Source organism: Chiloscyllium punctatum, chromosome 8, assembly GCF_047496795.1.
Source record: "Chiloscyllium punctatum isolate Juve2018m chromosome 8, sChiPun1.3, whole genome shotgun sequence".
In the NCBI taxonomy this organism is placed as follows: domain Eukaryota; kingdom Metazoa; phylum Chordata; class Chondrichthyes; order Orectolobiformes; family Hemiscylliidae; genus Chiloscyllium; species Chiloscyllium punctatum.
Window position 1 is genome coordinate 35,613,540 of NC_092746.1, and position 21,537 is coordinate 35,635,076.

At 42.3% G+C, this 21,537-nt stretch overlaps 2 protein-coding genes across 5 annotated transcripts in view; one reads left to right on the plus strand and one right to left on the minus strand.

Annotated features, from left to right (window-relative positions):
* The window catches only part of bzw2 (basic leucine zipper and W2 domains 2), a 76,510-nt gene extending 65,727 nt beyond the window's left edge, over positions 1–10,783 (minus strand). The window contains exon 1 of the mRNA XM_072575370.1: positions 10,636–10,783. The gene's annotated coding sequence lies outside the window, so the exon portion shown is untranslated. The remainder of the gene's footprint in view (positions 1–10,635) is intronic.
* A 297-nt stretch (positions 10,784–11,080) lies between these two features.
* The window catches only part of ankmy2a (ankyrin repeat and MYND domain containing 2a), a 38,737-nt gene continuing 28,280 nt past the window's right edge, over positions 11,081–21,537 (plus strand). Inside the window, exons 1-2 of one of the 4 annotated variants that reach the window (XM_072575373.1) lie at positions 11,081–11,283; positions 20,031–20,095. In XM_072575373.1, coding sequence (XP_072431474.1) covers positions 11,217–11,283; positions 20,031–20,095 — 132 coding nt within the window. In that variant the 5' untranslated portion in view covers positions 11,081–11,216. The remainder of the gene's footprint in view (positions 11,284–20,030; positions 20,096–21,537) is intronic. The other 3 variants (XR_011961303.1, XM_072575371.1, XM_072575372.1) reach the window with 3 other exon arrangements.

Genomic DNA, 21,537 nt, shown 5'->3' on the forward strand with positions numbered 1-21,537 from the left:
AATTCTTAAAACACTTATTAAAATTACAAATCACATCCTGTGAGAGACTGAGACAAAGGTTAACTATTCGTCCTCATTTTAATTTAAGTTTTTGACAAGCTTGATCAAGTCTTCCCCCTTTACTATCTCCCAACTTGGGACTACTCTGATATGGTTCTATTCTTATCTACCAAACAGTAACCAGAATATCATTAATAACAAATCCTTTCCCTCATCCCTATCCAATGCGTTTGGTGCAGTACCCATCCCTTAAAGACCATCCACCTCCTATATTTATCTTTAGACCCCAATTTCTCATCTACCTTCTGTCACTCAAATGAAAAAAAAACTGCTCGACATACACCTATGCTGGTATCATCCAGCTGTGTCTTACCTCTCTCATCTCGGCCACTATTGCCAAAATTGTCAGACTACATATCTGACAGTCAATACTGGTCAAGTTGAAATTTTCTCCAATTAAATATTGGATAAACTGACACCATCACCTTTCATCTCCATTCCAAACCCGGTTCCCAATCGACCAACTCCAACACATCCTCCAGCTGTCATCAATTGAACCAAGTAGTTTTCTACTTTGGTGCCATACTTCACTAAAATCTGAGCCCTCAACCACACATATATACCATAAATCAATCTTATTTCCAACTCCTTCACCACCCAACTTAAAACGATCATAGCTTACCTACTGCTGGAAGCTCAATCCATGTCAACTGTTTCATTACTCTATCACAATCTTTGACTAATTCAATGCTCTCTAGTTGATCTCCTACATCTTATCCTCCATAAACTGAAGGATATACAAATCTCTTAACCATGTCATTACTTCTAATAAAGAATATTCACCTGGCACACCATGCTTGCACAGAGTCAAGCAAGACAGCAGTATTTAAACTCAGATTTTTATTTTTTTAAAAAATGCCTCCAAGGTGCCATCCCTCCATATTTATAATTACCTCCAGGTCCTACACGTTTCTAACATTATGGTACTCATTTAATTTTAACCTCTTAAAAATTAAATGGCAGAGTTCCAAGGATGACACAGGAAAAGAATGGCCTGGGAATTCATGTGAATATATATTTCCACGTGTCATGAACATATGGAATTGAAAGCTTCATAAATAGAAGCACTGAGTACAGAAGCCCAGTGTTCATGATGCTCTAGTTAGTGACAGCTGAGCACTGCACCTAGTTCAGGTCACCACAGTAGAAGGATGAGAGTGTGCTTGGAAAGGTCAGAGATGTACAGCACAGAAACAAACTTTTGGGCCAACTTGTCCATGCCGACCAAATATCCCAACCCCATCTAGTCCCACCTGCCAGCACCTGGCCCATATCCCTCCAAACACTTCCTATTTATATAGCCATCCAAATGCCTCTTAAATGTTGCAATTGTACCAGCCTCCACCACTTGCTCTGGCAGCTCATTCAATACACGCACCACCCTCTGAAAAAGTTGGCCCAAGGTCTTTTTTATATCTTTCCCCTCTCACCCTAAACCTATGTCCTCTAGCTCTGGACTCCCCAACACCAGAGAAAAGATCTTGTCTATTTATCATAACCATGCCCCTCATGATTTTATAAACCTCTATAAAAGGTCACCCCTCAGCCTCCGACACTCCAAGGAAAACAGCCCCAGCCTGTTCAGCCTCTCCCTATAGCTCAAATCCTCCAACCCTGGCAACATCCTTGTAAATCTTTTCTGAACCCTTTCAAGTTTCACAAAATCCTTCCGATAGGAAGGAGACCAGAATTGCACACAATATTCCAACAGTGGCCTAACCAATGTCCTGTACAGCTACAAAATGTCCTCCCAACACCGATACTCAATGCTCTGATCCATAAAGGAAAGCATACTAAACACCTTCTTCACTATCATATCTACCTGAATCTCCACTTTCAAGGAAATATGAACCTGCACTCCAAGGTCTGTTTGTACAGCAGCACTCCCCAGGACCTTACCATCAAGTGTATAAATCCTGCCTGATTTGCCTTTCCAAAATGCAGCACCTCACATTTATCTAAATTAACCTCCATCTGCCACTCCTCAGCCTATTGGCCCATCTGATCAAGATCCCATTGTAATCTGAGGTAATCTTCTTTGCTGTCCACTACCTCTCCAATTTTGTTGGCATCTGCAAACTTACTAACTATACTTCTTATGCTCACATGCACTGGAGACATGACAGAATGATTCCCACCAAGAGGGATTTTCGTTCCAAGCCACACGAGATGCAGCTCTCCTTAGAGCAAAAGGAGATTGAGTGCAGATTTTATTGAGGTGTACAAGATTATGATAGTTTTTCTGTCTACCTCAAGTCAACCTATTTCCATTAGCTGAAGATTCAAAGGCCAGGGAACTAAATTTAAAGGTTTGAAGCTGGAGATGTGATTTTTTTTTAAAAAAAGCAATAGGATAGGGAATAGACTGATTGATTGCTCGACAAGAAACTGCCATAGACTCAGTGGACCAAATGGCCTCCTTTACGGCAACAATACTGAAGCATTTCTGAAATTAATTGTTGCTCCACTGGCGGCTGTGCCTTCAGCTGTCCAGACCTTAAGCTCCAAAATTCCCTTCCAAAACACTTAAGACCGCCTTAAAAACAAGCTGGCTTATGCAGTTACGTATCATGTTGTGTTTTATAATGCTCCTGCAAGGCATAATGGCGTGTTTTATTCCATTGAAAACATGTTGTCATTGTCAGAGTAAACATTCCACTTTACTGAAACATCTGAAAACAACCAGTGACATTTCTCAAACAGGATTAATAGCAGCTAAGTCATTCTTTTCTGTGTGAGGCTTTCTACAGTCCAAATGGATTTAGGGACTGGCCAACGCTGATAATTAGGATGTCATTTTAGTAATCTGGGACACAAGCCCAAACTGCAAGAGAGAATATAAATCCAGGTAATCCAGTGTTAATTGATTGCTATATCTTGTTTCATATTCCACTTAGACTATCTTTTCGCATAAACCAAATCATCCGCCGACATTTCCGCCACCTCAAAAAAGACCCCACCACCAGGGATATATTTCCCTCCCCACCCCTTTTCACCTTCCGCAAAGACCGTTCCCTCCGTGACTACCTGGTCAGGTCCACACCCCCCTACAACCCACCCTCCCATCCTGGCACCTTCTTCTGCCACCGCAGGAACTGCAAAACCTGCGCTCCCACCTCCTCCCTCACCTCCATTCAAGGCCCTAAAGGAGCCTTCCACATTCAAAGTTTTACCTGCACATCCACTAATATCATTTATTGTATCCGTTGCTCCCGATGTGGTCTCCTCTACATTGGGGAGACTGGGCGCCTTCTAGCAGAGCGCTTTAGGGAACATCTCCGGGACACCCGCACCAATCAACCACACTGCCCAGTGGCCCAACATTCCAACTCCCCCCTCCCACTCTGCCGAGGACATGGAGGTCCTGGGCCTCCTTCACTGCCACTCCCTCACCACCAGACGCCTGGAGGAAGAACGCCTCATCTTCCGCCTCGGAACACTTCAACCCCAGGGCATCAATGTGGACTTCAACAGCTTCCTCATTTCCCCTTCCCCCACCTCATCCTAGTTCCAAACTTCCAGCTCAGCACTGTCCCCATGACTTGACCTACCTGCCTATCTTCTTTTCCACCTGTCCACCCCACCCTCTCCCCAACCCTGACCTATCACCTTCATCCCCTTCCCCACTCACCTATTGTACTCTCTACTCTCTCCCCACCACCACCCTCCTCTAGCTTATCTCTCCACGCTTCAAGTTCTCTGCCTTTATTCCTGATGATGGGCTTTTGCCCGAAATGTCGATTTTACTGCTCCTCTGATGCTGCCTGAACTGCTGTGCTCTTCTAGCACCACTAATCCAGAATCTGGTTTGCAGCATCTGCAGTCATTGTTTTTACCTGTCTTTCCTAAATATTAAGGTGAACGAACTCTCAAATATCAAGATATTCTTCAAGAATTCAGCTATTTACAACCAGTACTTGAAAATTTGCTAGAAAATGCACTAATATGTATTTTAGAAGCATAGAAAATAGGAATAGAAGTGGGCTATTCAGCCTTTCGAGTCTAGTCCACCATTCACAGCTGATCACCCAACTCAGTCTTTTATTCTCATTTTTTCCACCTAACCTTTGACCTTGTTAGCCATAAGGATCGTTTCTAACTCCTTGAAAACATTCAACCGTTTGCCTCTTTTGTGTTAGAATTTCACAGGCTCACCACTCTCAAATGAAATTTATCCTCATGTCAGTCCTAAATAGATTATGACATAACCTTGACTGCAACCCCTGGTTCTGCACTCCCTATTCATTAGGGACATCCTTCCTGTGTTTACCTTGTCTAGTGTTATTAGAATTTTAGGTGCTGAAATTCCCTAGGTGAAGAGTGAGGACTGCAGGTGCTGGAGATTAGAGCAGAGTGTGTGGTGCTGGAAAAGCACAGCAGGTCAGGCAGCATCTGAGGAACAGGAGAGTCAAGGTTTTGGGCAAAAGCTCTTCATCAGTCCTGATGAAAGGCTTCTGCCTGAAACGTTCATTCTCCTGCTCCTCGGATGCGGTCTAAACAGCTGTGCTTTTCCAGCACCACCACAGATTCCAGTTCATATGTCAGTTCTGCTATGCCAGGCATTAGTGTGGTAAACCATGGTTGCACTCCCTCCATAGCCAGAACATCCTTCCACAGATAATGGGACCAAAACTGCACATTTTGCTCACAAAGCGAACCATTTCATATTTATTCACATTTTACTTCATCTACCCTGCAATTTATCCAGTCAGTGAGGCATCGCTGCATCCTCCTCATAGCTCATGCTCCCACCCTTTTTTTGGTGTATAAAAATTTGCAAATATTACACTTACTACCCTCATCCAAATAATTGATGTATATTGCAAACAGCTGAGGTCCAAGCATTGATTCCACCAGCCATTTGGAAGACAACTGTTTTGTCCCTATTCTTTGTTTCCAGGCTGCTGACCAGTTCTATCGCCATCTCTATCAACTTTCTTAATCAGCCAGACAATTTAAAATATAGTACCTATAGAGTCAGAGATGTACAGCATGGAAACAGACCCTTCGGTCCAACCTATCCATGCCGACCAGATATCCCAACCCAATCTAGTCCCACTTGCCAGCACCCGGCCCATATCCCTCCAAACCCTTCCTATTCATATACCCATTCAAATGCCTCAAATGTTGCAATTGTACTAGCCTCCAACACATCCTCTGGCAGCTCATTCCATACACGTACCACCCTCTGCATGGAAAAACTTGCCCCTTAGGTCTCTTTTAGATCTTTTGCCTCTCACCCAAAACCTATGCCCTCTAGTGCTAGACTCCCCGACCCCAGGGAAAAGACTTTGCCTATTTACCCTCTCCATGCCCTTCAATTTTGTAAACCTCTGTAAGGTCACCCCTCAGCCTCCGACGCTCCAGGGAAAACAGCCCCAGTCTGTTCAGCATCTCCCTATAGCTCAAATCCTCAAACCCTGGCAACATCCTTATAAATCTTTTCTGAACCCTTTCAAGTTTCACAACATCTTTCCGATAGGAAGGAGACCAGAATTGCACGCAATATTCCAACAGTGGCCTAACCAATGTCCTGTACAGCCGCAACATGACCTCCCAACTCCTGTACTCCATACTCTGACCAATAAAGAAAAGCATACCAAACACCTTCTTCACTATCCTATTTACCTGTGACTCCACTTTCAAGGAGCTATGAACCTGCATTCCAAGGTCTCTTTGTTCAGCAACACTCTCTAGGACCTTACCATTAAGTCCTGCTAACATTTGCTTTTCCAAAATGCAACACCTCGCATTTATTCAAATTAAGCTCCATCTGCCACTTCTCAGCCCATCGGCCTATCTGGCCCAAATCCTGTTGTAAGCTGAGGTAAGCCTCTTCACTGTGCACTACACCTCCAATTTTGTTGTCATCTACAAACTTACTAACTGTACCTCTTATGCTCGCATTCAAATAATTCATGTAAATGACAAAAAGTAGAGGACCCAGCACCGATCCTTGTGGCACTCCACTGGTCACCAGCCTCTAGTCTGAAAAACAACCCTCCACCATCACCCTCTGTCTTTTACCTTTGATCCAGTTCTGTATCCAAATGGCTAGTTCTCCCTGTATTCCATGAGATCTAATCTTGCTAATCAGTCTCCCATGGTGAATCGTGTCGAACGCCTTACTGAAGCCCATATAGATCACATCTACTGCTCTGCCCTCAATCTTCTTTGTTACTTTAAAAAACTCAATCAAGTTTGTGAGACATGATTTCCCATGCACAAAGCCATGCTGACTATTCCTAATCAGTCCTTGCCTTTCCAATACATGTACATCCTGTCCCTCAGGATTCCCTCCAACAACTTGCACACCACTGAGGTCAGGCTCACTGGTCTATAGTTCCTTGGATTGTCTTTATATATGTCTATATACGAGTAGAAATCAATACTGATTTCCTAGTTTGCCAATGCAAGTTAGCACTCAGTTCAAATGAATTTTCTCCACATTGCCTCAGTGTTGAAAAGTTCAAAGATACCTTTTTGTGGTACCAGAACTACTACATGCCAAAGCTCTTCAATGTATTACTTTTTAAAAATTCAGATTATAATAAAAAAATATGATTTTGTTTTTCTCTCCATATTTTAGTACAGAAAAGCTGTCATTTACTGTAAGATTATCTTCAATTTTCTGCTCCTCTCATTCGCTATTTTTATTCTGCAGCTGGCATATCATATACATAGTATTACAGTATATACTCTGCTGCAAAACAAAATGAGATCATAAATGGGATAAACTGAAACACTTTCAGAAGTATCAGGTCTAGTAATTAACCATTTAGCCACAACATGCTCTCCCCCAAAGGAAGTGGGACACAGAATCATCAGAAAAAAAAAACTAGATACAACAGAATAATACATGCCATTCACAACGTAGAATACACATGACTTATCACTAAGGTCTTCATGGCAAGATAGGCTCCAATTGCCAAAACAAATTTCAATATTTCTCCTGCACTTTATGACAATCACAATCCCAGCCCCACCCAGTTCCAGACAATATTCCTGCATTTTTTAAGTATCTCACCCAGATGGCCAACCTTCATGTAAAAACACAGATTGCATCATTAAAAAGTTACATGACCCATAGAAGGCATTGTAAACTGAGTGTGATTACATTCGCCTCAGCTATTAGTCTCGATTGCACTTTTCAGCAAGAATCAAATGACAGCAATCTGCAACTCCAGACTAATTACTTTCATCTGACTAACCCTAGAGTTCGAAGACCAAGCAAGCTCTCCAATTCCACCAGTTGCAATTAGTTATCTCATTATACATAAAGCACACTCTGGAGTTTCCTATTTTGTATTGTCCGTACTTTGCAGATACTGTAATAAACTTACCCATTGAACCTCTGAAGTGCTCTCAAATATTTTATATTTTTTGTTTTCAACTCACGGTTTTCTTTGATCTTAAAAAGCAATTCATGTTCCCAGAATCACTTCTTGACTGTTGGCAAGAAGTTATACTTTTGCCCCTTCGTGAAAAACAATTATTTTTACAGATTTTTGTTTTAAACATGCATTGTGTATAGACATTCATTAGCTGGGCCAGCATTTTTTCCTCATCCTTGGCTGCCCTATAGAAGATAATGCTGATCTGCCTTCTTGAATTAGTGCAGTCTGTTCTGAAAGTAGAACCATGATGCCATGAGGGAGGAAATTCCAGGATTCTGATCAGCGACACAGAAGGAACGTCAACACATTTTTCCAAGTCAGGATAAGGCGTGGCTTGGAGAAGAACTTTCCGATCTTGTAAATCTGCCCATGATTTAAATACAATTCTAATAAATGGAAAGTCTATACTAGCATCTCATACATACTCCTAGGTGGAGAGCAAAACAAAAGTCCAAATGCTCTGACGTTTTTCCTCACGCCCCACATTCATACGATAGGTACTACACTCTAAACTTGGCTGGATTTTCCCAAACATTAAATGCATATAATTGCCCACAGAAGGTTTCTCCCCTACCTGAAAACATAGTCATAGTCTCTCTCCACCCGCCACCCCCCCCAATCTTCTTCAAATCTCAAAACTGAAACTCCTGTTCATCTGACTTAGAATCACAGAATCTCAACTGTGTGGAAGCAGGCCATTCAACCTACCAAGTTCACCCAACTCTCTGAAGGGCATCCTGCCCAGACCTACCACTCTATCCAATCCCTGTAATCCTACATTTCCCATGGCTAATCCATCCTACAGATGGCTCGACACCTGGACAATTTAGCATGGCCAATCCACCTAACCTGTACATCTTTGGACAGAGAGAAAACCTGAGCACCTGGAGGAATTCCACAAAGACACAGAAAGAACAGTGAAACTCTGCACAGTATGCAGCTAGTGGAATCAAACTCTAGTCCCTCACATAGTGGTTAGCACTGTTGCTTCACAGAGCCACCAAGACTTCAGACTTATAAAGTCTAAGAGTAAGCAACAATGAATTCTTATGTTAACTTGCCCTCCCTCCTGCTCTTTCCAACTTTGGCAGCAGCATGTACCATCATCACAGCCCTTAATAGCCAGGATGGTTTAAGAACTGTTGCTTCTATTATTTCATGTTGTTATGATGTTAACTTTGCAACTAATTTACTAAATTCTACTTGAACCTCGAACAAGAATGACTTCAAATACTAATTTTAGAATAAATTCATTTACAAGGAGTGAAGAACTTCAGTCAAATGGATAGATTTGCAAAGCTGTGGATGTTCATCTAGTAGACAGAGAAGTTTAAGTGTGGTTTAATTAAAGTATTCTAAAATCTAAGGGGTCTGGGCAGAGCTGGGAGAAAGATCATGAACCAGAAGACACTTTTAATCTCGGAAAAAAAAAGCAGAGAGATGAAGAAAAACGTTTTTACACAGCAAATGCCAAGATCTAAAATGCATTGCCTGACAGTATTAGAGACAGATACATTTGTGGCAATTAAAAGGGAATTGGACAATTATTAGGAAGGGGAATATTTCAGGGCTAAAGGGAAATAGTAGGGCAGCACAACCAGGTGAGTTGCCCTTGCAGAGTTGGTACAAACACAATGGGTCAAATGGTCTTCTGTGCCATAGACATTCTTTGGCAGTTATTTTTAATGACATCAACGTGTTGCTTTTCACGATCTGACATTTTCATGATTGGTTAGTTGAGTTCAAGTGAGCTCAAATACAATTCACATGTTTTCAGCAAACAATGATGTTTCAGTTCTAAAAATTGTGATCAATTTTCATTACACACAGTTGCTGCAGTTCAAGTGCACGATTCACTGCTGTCCATCTGGCACAATGAAGTCAACATTAATTTATCACAAACAGCCTAGCAAAATACAGCTAGAATGGTTTGGAGTGATCTAACTTTTTCCTCTACAAAGCAATTAACTTAAAATGTCTTAAGAGCACATATAGATAGACAATCGTATACATACGTTAACTCTTCACTATTAAAAAATAATTTCTATCAATCCTAGTAATCAAATTGAATGCTTATGGCTGAAGTCTATATTAAAATATCTGTTAAAATATGCCTTTATTTAAACACCGTATTAATAATTGATAAATTGGCACTCATTTGCACATTCGGTGCAACCGCATTAAAAGATTGGCAGCGTTACGCCCAAAATTGATTTACAACGCATTATATCCAATTGTCTATTTGCCCAATTTGTGACTGGTAACCACCATTGAATATACTTCCAATTCGGGATAAATCTACATTCATCATAAACTCAGAGAGAGAAGATAAAAGGGACTATGAGCTCAACTGTCTCTGGGGAGAAATTTTGCATCAAGCACTGAGAAAATGGAAGACATCTGTGATTTATAAAGTCAATCGTAGTTACAAGTGTATCGAGGTCATTCGGTGCCACTAAAACTACCATATGCCTTGAATCAACTGAAGTGTAGAAAAATATTCCACAGAATGACAATCTCACTGCATTTTCATGTGTCGACTTAATCTGCAAACAGCGAATAGTACCTCCCTAATTGACATTCACTCAAAACCACGCTACCGTCAAATTACATTAATGTATCTGTTGGGGCATGTACAGCAACTTAATAGACATTAGAAATAATAAACCGATGTTCTCATTACAGGTACGTGACATCAGCGAGATATTATCTTTAAAATACACAAACGATGTCAAAAACATAATTTGTTCTATTATCAAACAATGAAAATACATTTTGGTATCTGCTTACCCGTTCTGTTAATGCAAACGTGCGCCCTAGCTAGTCTAGCACCAAGATTTAAAGACTACAAAGTATAGCCTCTTTCCAATATAATGTGAGCAATTTGGTACAATTTAACTATGATTCGAAAGCTCCCTGAAGCCTGATTTTTCTGTCCCCAGCGATATTTTAGAGAACACTCGTTCGAATCTTTTTACTGTTGTATATTTTTGCCACACAGAGTTACATACAACATGAGCATTACTTATGATTATGATTACAAACAACGGCTCCCGCGAATCCATCCCCCACCTCCCCAAATCGTGAAGTTCCGAATCTCCAAATGAGGACTGTCCTCTTCTCTCATTTCCCCTCCACTCCACACCCCGCTCTCCCTCCCTCTCTGCCCGTACTTTACCTGCTCGGGTTAGCTGCACTTGCTCCTATTAGCCTGCTCTGTACTAGGGACACAATCCAAGCGGGCGAGCTAATCGATTGTTACTCCACGTTCCAACCGGCCAGCTCAACGTTCCACAGCGCTCTGAACAATACAGCCTGATCAGAGGTAATGCGCATGCGCGGAAGGCCGAGCGGGCGGAAGACGGCGCTCAAACATTATAGGCGCTACCAACTCATCATGGAGGGGAGGACGAAAAACAAAACAAAACAAAACGTGCGTTGGTCTTAGGTGTTCTGGTCTCTGAGGATTGAATGACATGTTTAATTTTTTTTTTATCGATATGTGCTGAAACCTCTGACTGTTAAGTGAAAGTTGATCTCAGTGTTTGGTTGGAACAATCAGAGACTCCTCTCCAGGCAGTAGGTTTGCTCCAGATTGCGGTCATTTTGTCTGGAGTGGGGCCCCGCCGCCTGGCAGTGCTCAGAGTCGCTGCTGACGGGGGCGGGGTGGGGGAAGGGTGTGTGTGTGAGAAAGAGAGAGTGCGTGCGGTGTTTTATAACCTTCCCTTTTAGACAGCGAGCGCCATCGAAGAGAGAAGCATGGCACCTCCCAAGAAAGGAGACGTGACAGCGGAGGAGAGCGAATTACTAAAAGTCATTTCTGAAGGTGATATTTGTGGAGGGAGGCTGCTCTTTCTCGGAGCGATTACCGTTAACGGTTTTGGGGGCGGCACGAGCCGGGGGGGGGGGGGGGTCAGTGACGCAGGTGATTATTGAATGTCGCTGATCGATTCAGGTGCGGGTTTGAAAGAGGGGGGGGGGGGACAGTTGGGAAAGATTCCCCGATCAATGAGGCCCCGGCAGTCAGGATGAATGATTCACGCGGCAGCATCAGATAATGGGGCACTTTTCTGCGTGCAACAGCGTGGAGATTGTGTGTGCCCCCGCTCTCCTGGACTTCCTTCCTCCTCCTCCTCCTCCTCGTGGTGCAGTTGCTGGGCCGGTTGTTGGATGTTTATCTCCGCCGTGCTGCACTGGTCTCTGCTGTTGTCGTGCTCTGTCATTGCCCACCCGGTAGATTTCGCGTATTGCGGGGGTGGGCTTGTCAGTCGTTGGTCACTTTCAGGCTCTCGAAGTGTATTTGCTGTTGTGGCATTTGAGGAGGAGGAGGAGGGGGGAAACAAAACAAGCCCTGTGCAATAAATAAATGGGAATGTGGTCTGTAATGTTTCTTCCCCCCCCCCCCCCCCCTCATTCGTGGGATGTGAGCTTCACTGACTGGGCCAGCATTTATTGTCCATCCCTTGCTAAGGTGGTGGTGAACTACCATCTTGAGCTGTCACAGTCAATTTGTTGTAGATATACCCATGGTGCTGTTTGGGGGGGGATGTTCCAGGTTTTGACCCGGTGACACCAAAGAAACCGAGACAGGTTTCTAAGTTAGGATGGATTGGAGGGGGACTTGCAGATGATGTTATTGCGTATTTGCTGCCCTTGACCTTTTTAGCTAGCAGTGATCATGGATTTGCTGCCTGAGGAGCCTTCGCAAATTCCTGCAGTGCATCACATGGATGGTGTGTTCTCCTGTCACTGAGAATTGGTGGTGGAGGGAGTGGATGTGGTGCTAATCAAGTGGGCTGCTTTGTCCTGGATCGTGTCAAGTTTTCTGAGTGGATACTTGGACCTGCACTCATCAAGGCAAATAGAACATAGAACAATACAGCACAGAACAGGCCCTTCGGCCCACGATGTTGTGCCGAACTTCTAACCTAGATTAAGCACCCATCCATGTACCTATCCAAATGCAGCTTAAAGGTCGCCAATGATTCTTACTCTACCACTCCCACGGGCAGCGCATTCCATGCCCCCACCACTCTCTGGGTAAAGAACCCACCCCTGACATCTCCCCTATACCTTCCACCCTTCACCTTAAATTTATGTCCCCTTGTAACACTCTGTTGTACCCGGGGAAAAAGTTTCTGACTGTCTACTCTATCTATTCCTCTGATCATCTTATAAACCTCTATCAAGTCACCCCTCATCCTTCGCCGTTCCAACGAGAAAAGGCCGAGAACTCTCAACCTATCCTCGTACGACCTACTCTCCATTCCAGGCAACATCCTGGTAAATCTTCTCTGCACCCTCTCCAAAGCTTCCACATCTTTCCTAAAGTGAGGCGACCAGAACTGCACACAGTACTCCAACTGTGGCCTAACCAAAGTCCTGTACAGCTGCAACATCACTTCACGACTCTTGAATTCAATCCCTCTGCTAATGAACGATAATACTCCATAGGCCGCCTTACAAACTCTATCCTTCAAAGATCTATGTACATAGACCCCAAGATCCCTCTGTTCCTCCACCTGACTAAGAACCCTACCATTAACCCTGTATTCCGCATTCTTATTTGTTCTTCCAAAATGGACAACCTCACACTTGGCAGGGTTGAACTCCATCTGCCACTCCTCAGCCCAGCTCTGCATCATATCTAAGTCCCTCTGCAGCCGACAACAGCCCTCCTCACTGTCCACAACTCCACCTATCTTCGTATCATCTGCAAATTTACTGACCCACCCTTCGACTCCCTCATCTAAGTCATTAATAAAAATTACAAACAGCAGAGGACCCAGAACCGATCCCTGCGGAACTCCACTTGTAACTGGGCTCCAGGCTGAATATTTACCATCTACCACTACTCTCTGCCTTCGACCGGTTAGCCAGTGATTCCCTCACACTCCTGACTTGTGCCATGTAGGTACTGGATAGGCTTTGGGAATTCGGGAGGTGAGTTCCTCACTGTAAGATTCCTAGCCTCTGACCTGCAGTTGGAGCAACAGACTTCACAGATTTTTTTTTCAAATCAACCTCTTCAGCTATGTTAGCCATGATGTGGAGATGCCGTTCTTGGACTGGGGTGGACAAAGTTTAAAAATCACATGTCACCAGGTTGTAGTCTAAAGGGTTTATTTGGAAGTGCAAGGTTTTGGATCTCTGCTTCTTCATCAAGTAGCGAGTGGAGTAGGATCATAGGACACAAAATTTATAGCAAAAAAAAATTCTGCTATAAATTGCCCAATGATCCTAATCCACTGGATACCTGACAAAGGAGCAGCGCTCTGAAAGATTGTACATACAAATAAACCTGTTGGATTATAACTTGGTGTAGTGTGACTTTTTAAAAATAATGTTATGACACACCTTAAGAACAGGTGAGACTTGAACCCAGGCTTTTAGTGCAGAGAATGGTTTGAGATATTATTCTCAATGTGCCAACAGTGTTGCTGCATTTACGTGGCTAGTCCAATTCAGTTTTGGGTCAATTATTGAAACTCACTCGCCTCCCCTTACCACCCTTGCCTCCCACCTCAAAGAATATTAATAGTTGGTTTATGATGGTAATAAACATTGCCCCTTGACATTCAAAGGTAAGTTATCTTGTAGGAGATAAAAATTGCAAATGCTGGAATCCAAGGTAGACAAGCAGGAGGCTAGAAGAACACAGTAAGGCAGACAGCATCAAGAGGTGAAGTCGACGACATTTCAAGTGTAACCCTAATGTTACTTGACACTTGTCAGTGCAAATCTGGATATTATCCATGTCTTGCTTCATTTGGATATGGTCAGCTTCAGTATCTGAGGAGGAGCGAATGGTGTTCAAAACAGTAGTCATCAGTGAATATCCCCACGTTTGACTTGAGGATGCAGACAGGGTCGTTTGGACAGTGGAAAATGCATCAAACCTTGAATATATGAACACATTTCTAAGGCTGCAATTGACAGTGTGGCATCAAAAAACCCCAGCAAAACTGGAGTCAATAGGAATCCGGTGGAAAACTGTCCAGTGGTTGGAGTCATATCTTGCACAGAGGAAGATGGTTGTCGTTTTTGGAGGTCAGTCATCTTTGCTGAAGTTGTTTCAGGGAGTTTCCTAGGCCCAATACTATGATGAAGGCAAGTGTCTTGTATGCAACCTTAACTGTCACTGCCCTGTCACCTTCGGGGACTAGTGGACAAGCACCCTGAGATTCCGAAGTTCTTCTAGGCTTTCTAGTATCGTGTCATTTGTTGAGTACTCTCTTGTTTGTTTTTCCAAAGAGTATCACCTCATACTTTTCAGGATTAAATTCCATCTACTGCTGGTCTGCCCTTTTGACCAATTTGTTTATATTCTCTTGCAACCTGAGAAGTTCCTCACCACTGTCAACCACCTGGCAAATCTTGTATCTTGTCATTCACAAACTTATCACTCTCTCTCTCTCTTTCTCTCTCGCGTCGCCTCCACAATGTCGACATGCTTACTTACATTATTTGTTTGTGATCTATAATGTAAACAAGGGATCCAACACCAACCTCTGTGGTAAGCCACTGGACGCTGGCCTCTAGCCACACATGCATTGCCCAAAGATCATTATTGTGGGTCTGGAGTCACATGTAGACCAAACCATATAAGGATGGCAGTTTCCTTCACTAAAGGACATTATTGAACTAGATAGGTCTTTCCTGACAATTGCCAATGGTTTCATGGTCATCTTCAGACTCATAATTCCAGTTTTGAGTTCAAATTTAACCATCTGCTGTGGCAGAATTTGAACCAGGGTCTCTAGAAAATTACCTGGGTGTCTCAATGAATCATCCAGTGATAATACCACTCGGCCATCACCACCTTTTGAGGTACAGTCTGCCTTGGTAAACTTATACAGTTCTTCATGGTACATAGGAGTGGCATCAGTGGCAAGTCCATGTTCCTATCCTTCATGATATTAAGGATTGACAATAGACTATTTCTTTGCTAACTACTTGCTGCACCTGCATTTAACATTCTGTATTGTGTTGAGAAAGGCACCCATGTACCTTTTGAATGCAAACATTTCCCAATCTCTCAGTTTACCCAGGAGCTTGGGGAACAAGTAGCTCATTGCTTTCTCTGTGACAATACCTCAGTTAATTTGACAATAGGCATATTTTATCTTGTCGTGTAGGCTATTATTCGTTTGAAATTCAGCATGCTTGGTTATCCTGGAGTGCAGAACCAAAGATTTCAACAACGTGTCTCTTTTGAGCAGTATTGGAGTCCTGTACAATCAATAAACCACTTTCAAAGATTCTGCTTTTCTAAGGTTTTCTACCAAAGTGGGTAATCTCAGATTTCTGTACATTAAGCACGAATGTTGCAGATGGACTGTAATCATTGAACCTGTCTAAATCCTCTTACAGCTTCTTCACATCCTCCTGCTTTCTTTCCCACTTTATATTGACAGCAAACTTGCTTATGTTTCACTTGGATCTTCATCTGATTCATTGATATAGATTGTACTTAGAAGATTGCTCCTTGCAGTAGCCCTACTTGGAGCTTACCAGCTCATTTATTCCTCCTGTCTTCTGTCCAGCTTTCCTCAATTCATGCTTAATTAATATGTTGCCCCTGATTTCAGGACTCTAATTTTGTACAGTATCTTAGATATTTTGTAGCCACAAAACTCCCCCCTCATTTACTCGTGGTTTTGCATAAAAACAATCCTGTCAAACATAATTTTCCTTTCATGAATCCCCATGTTGACTCTGCAGACACATAATGATTTTTGAAGTGCCCCAAAGTTGCATCCTTAATATTTTCCGAGTGCTGATGTGAGGTAATTGGTCAGTAATTCTCTGATTTTCCTGTCATTGCTTACCTGAATAGCAGAGTGTTTTCATTCATGCAATGTGGATGTTTCTGGGAAGGCAGTATTAGTAGTCCATCCCTAAATCGGAAAGAGGTAATAATCTTCTCAAATTACTGTAGTCCTTGTGATATGTAGGTAATAACCCATACTGGTTGTTATGGAGGAGATTCCACAGTTATGACCCAGGATAGTGGGAAAGAGATTTTCACTAGTTTAGCGGTTCTAGAAGATAGCTAACCACCACCACCTTTAAGGGCAGTCTGGAATGGTCACTAATGCTGGACAAGCCAGTGGCACCTGTATCCCATGAGTGAATAAAAAAAAACAGGTTTCTAAGTTTACAGGACTGGAGCAGGAATGGAAATTAGGTAACTGGATTGAGTGAATAATAGGTAGATCCCATGGACAGGAAGCTATGAAAGAATGAGTAGAACTGGGAAACTAGAGAAAAGTTCCTGACGAGGGCAATGCTGTAAGCAAGTTTGACCCTGTTGCCTATTGTAAGGGTGAGACATGTCATTGGCTGCTGATCTCAGTCTTTGTGACCAAATTAATCCAAGAGGTCCTCTTGTTTTTGGGGAGAGGGGTTTGATGAACTGGTTTGTAGAAGTGAATAGAAGCTGTGGGTTGTGTTCCAGAATGAAACTGGAATCATTGGATGTGAGCAAGACCTGGTGATGTCTTCAATGGTCCAGCCAGGTCTGGTGGTGGATGACCAGATGATTAATCACCATATCCTTTTAGTCTGTATCTCTTGCATTGAGATGAGGGGCAACCCATGGACAAAGCTCTCACACGATCTATAATTTTATTGTGGACTAGGATATGAAACGTGCAAGTATGGATTTGGTTGAACCCATCTGTAGCTGCACAATCTGTATTAACTTGCACGGTTCAGTTCATCTTAAATGATATCGTGTATGTTAACATAGACCATGTTACCCTTGAATGTCCTCCAGGCCCAATTATTTTCAGTTTCCATGAGAAACACATTTCAATGACCTAACCACCTATTCCTTACATCTTCTGATCCATAGACCTACAGTGTTGAATACAGCTGCATCCAAGACTTTCCTTGTACACCTTAATTAGATTCATTCCATGATTAATTTCACCTTTTTTGAAGCAATTGAATGAGCTTTTCTTGGTCTGCTTGGTTCTCTCACTGGTTAATATACACGTTGGAATTCCTACAGCTCCAAGTGCTTTGGAATGGCCTTATCAGAAACCTCTTAAATCAGGCGTAAACCATTTGCTCAGCCTTGTCGTTTTATTATTACTTTTTGATTTTTATTTTCTACCTATTTAAAAATCCTCTTTAGTATTTTTGTTATTCAATTCCCAGGACACTGATGCCAGCCTGGTTCAAGTGAATCCTGTTCCAATGGAACAGCTTCCTTACTTCGAGTCTCATTAATCAAAACATGTGGATTGCACACAATTTGGATCAGAACAACGGGACTCTCTACTTACCACTCCAAATTCTCAGCTTGTGAGGAGATGTTCTGACCCTGGGATCGGAAATTTGGCTTTCATCCTTCACCATACTGATCCTCTGTCACTTGTGTGTTTTTTTTTCCCCCCCACGCCACCAACTTGAATGGCCTTCTGGAGAAGGCCCTAGGTATCAGCTCAACACTTCTGAATTTATTTTGTCAAATGTATATACTTACTGACTGTGTGAATGTCCAGAAATATTATATTTTCCACAAACTACCACTTTTCCTGTCATGCCACATGACTGACCCTGATATCCCTATGTCCTTGTTTTATTTAATTAGTTAACACTGCTTACTTGATAACGTAAGATGTTACAGCACAGAAGCAGGCCTGGTAACATTACGAGAATGACACCTGGGCTTCAAGTGTTAAAGTAAGGAAAATTATAATAACCAATGATTTGATCAAAGGTTTAATATATTGAGGGGAACAAATGAGGTACAAAACAATTATTTCCACTGGTTGACAAGTCGAGGTCAAAGAGGTTTGGTCTAAAATTTAGGCCAAAGCGCTTGGGAGTGAAATTGGGAAATACCTAGGAAATTCTGAAATCTCAGTCATAAATACCGATTGTAACTGATTAAATTCTTCACTTTAAATCTGAGATTGATTGATTGTTTTTTTTTGTAACCGCATGTGTTGAAGAATATAGTGTTTACGAAAATAAAACAGAAGTGCAGATGCTGGAAATCTGAAACAAAAAGTGCTGGAGAAACTCAGGTCTGGCAGTACCTGTGGAGAGAAAGCAGAGTTAATGTTTTGAGTCCAATGACCCTTGTTCAGAACTTGTTGGTGTACACTAGGTTAGGTTGCAGACTCGTCCTGAACAATGAAACAGGTTTAAGATACTAACTGAACTAATTCTATTCTTCTGTCCATAATGATTCAAATTTCAGTTGCAGAACAGTGGGTTCTTGTTGAAGTGCTTAAGATATAGAATCGTGGGAGAGTGTCTACTTTAGACAAATTAACATTTATGAACTCCTGGGTAAACGTATCACACAATGATTAATTACATCCTCGTAGTAGTGGAGATGCTATTGTGCTCCCAATAGCAGGATGTAGTTACAGTAACTTATTCATGAACATTTATAAACTTACAGTAGACTATGTAAATAAAGTTGGAGTGCATGAGATTAAAATCTGAACAATATGACATTATGTCCAATAATTTCCAGGTTTTAGACTTCCCTCACCTGAAGGTTATGTCTGGCGATTCTTTTTTTTAATCTGCCTATTAAAGATGTAATTACACAACACTGGAGCCAGTGAACCTGTTCCTGATTGTCCTGGCTCAGCGATAGCACCACTACCACTGCACCACAAGCGCCCCGGAGGCTGTGTTTTATTACAGATCTCGAGATGCCATGATTTCCTTTTTCATAAAACCATGTTGACTCTGATTGCATTAAGCTTTACTAAATGTCTTTTTATTTCACCTGTGATAAGGGATTCTAACATTTCCCAACACAATTTTAAGCTAACTGGCCTATAAGTTTCCTACTTTCTGTCTGTCTCCCTTCTTCAACAGAAGAATAACATTAGTGATTTTCCAATCTGCTAGAACCCTTATGGAGTTGAGTGACACCTGGAATATTTTGACCAATGCTTCCAATATTTCTGCAACCACTTACTTTAAAACCATTGGATGCAAGTAATCAGATCACAGCGACTTGTCTGTCTTTACTCCAGTTAGTTTGTACCTGTGATAAAGACTGTTACAAGACCAGGGTTGGAGGGTTTGAGCTATCGGGAGAGGCTAAACAGGCTGGGCCTGTTTTCCCTGGAGCGTCTGAGGCTGAGGAGTTACCTTAGAGGTTTACAAAATTGAGGGGCACGGATAGGGTAGATAAGCAAAGTCTTTTCCCTGGGGTCGGGGAGTCCGGAACTAGAGAGCATAGATTTAGGGTGAGAGGGGACAGATATAAAAGAGACCTAAGGGGCAACCTTTTCACACGGAAGGTGGTTTGGGTATGGAATGAGCTGCCAGAGGAAGTGGTGGAGGCTGGTACAATTGCAACATTTAAGAGGCATTTGGATGGGTATATGAATAGGAAGGGTTTGGAGGGATACGGGCCCGGTGCTGGCAGGTGGGACTAGATTGGGTTGGAATATCTGGTCAGCATGGATTGGTTGGACCGAAGGGTCTGTTTCCATGCTGTACATCTCTGACTCTTTCGGTACTATATTTTTATTCATGAGCTTTATCTGGGCAATGGGACTTAAATTCTTTATTTTAAACTTACTGCAGGAAATGTTCAGGAAGCTGGAAGGTTACTGGGCAGTAAAAATGTTCGTGTCAACTGCTTAGATCAGGTAAGATTACTTAATTTTTTTTTGATTTAGTTAATAACACAATCGCATACAATAGTGATTGGTCTGTAATTCCCAGGGTTATCCCTATTCCCTTTCTTGAACAAGGGAATAAGATTTGCTACCCTCCAATCATCTGGCACTACTCCAGTGGACAGTGAGGCCACAAGATCATCGTCAAAGACGTAATAATCTCTTCCTGAAGTGACCTATCCCATCTGGCCCATGGGATTTATCTATCCTTATATTTTATAAAATTTTCAGCGCATCTTCCTTCCTAACGTCAACCTGTTTCAAGCATATCAGTCTGTTTCACGTTGTCCTCAGAAACGTGAGGGTCCATCTCAGCAGTGAATACTAAAGCAAAGTATTCATTAAGGACCTCTCCTACTTCCTCTGACTCCAAGCGCAAGTTCGTTCCACTATCCCTGATCAGCCCTACCCTCATTTGGCCATCTTTGTTTTCCTCACAAGTGTAAAACATTTTCGGATTTCCCTTAATTTTACTTGCTAAAGCTTTTTCATGCCCCCTTCTCGCTCTCCTACATCCATTCCTCAATTCCTTCCAAGCTACATGGTAACTCTCTAAAGCCCTGCCTGATCCTCAACTTTAAGTTCCTTCTTCTTGACTAAGTATTCTACATCCCATGTCACCCAAGGTTCTTTCACCCTACCATCCCTTGCCTCAGTTTTGGACAGGTTTGTCCCACTGTCAGCTGGTGCTCCCTAAACAACCTCTACATTTCTGTCATGCATTTGCCTGAGAATATCTGTTGCCAATTTACGTACCTCAGTTCCGCCTATTAGCATTGTAATTCCACAGGAGTGTCTGTCCAGTGAAGAGTAAACTGGGTCTGTATACAACAGGGTTTCGAAGATTAAGAGGTGATTTCTTTGAAGTTCATAAGATGGTTAAAGGGATTGACAAGGTAGATGATTGCAAGTTAGTTGCTTTCCCTAGGACCAGGAACAAATTTGAAAATAAGGGGGCTACCACTTGGATCCAAGATGAGAATTTTTTTTTTAATCAAGTCATAGAGATGTACAGACTTATCCATGCCAACCAGATACCCTAAATAAATCTAGTCCCATTTGTCCCATATCCTCTAAATCCTTCCTATTCATCTACCCATCCAGATGCCTTTAAATGTTGTAATTGTAACAGCCTCTGCCACTTCCTCTAGCAGCTCATTCCATATACTCCCCACCCTGTGTGGAAAAAGTTGCCCCTTTGGACCCTTTTAAATCCGACCCCTCTCATTTAAAGCCTTTGCCCTCTAGTTTTGGACTCCCTCGCCCCAGGGAAAAAAACTTTGTTTATTGACCCAATCTGTGCTCCTCATGATTTTATAAACCTCTAAGTTCACCCCTCAGCCTCTGACACTCCAGGGAGAATAGCCTCATCCTGTTCAACCTTTCCCTTTAGCTCAAATCTTCCAACCCTG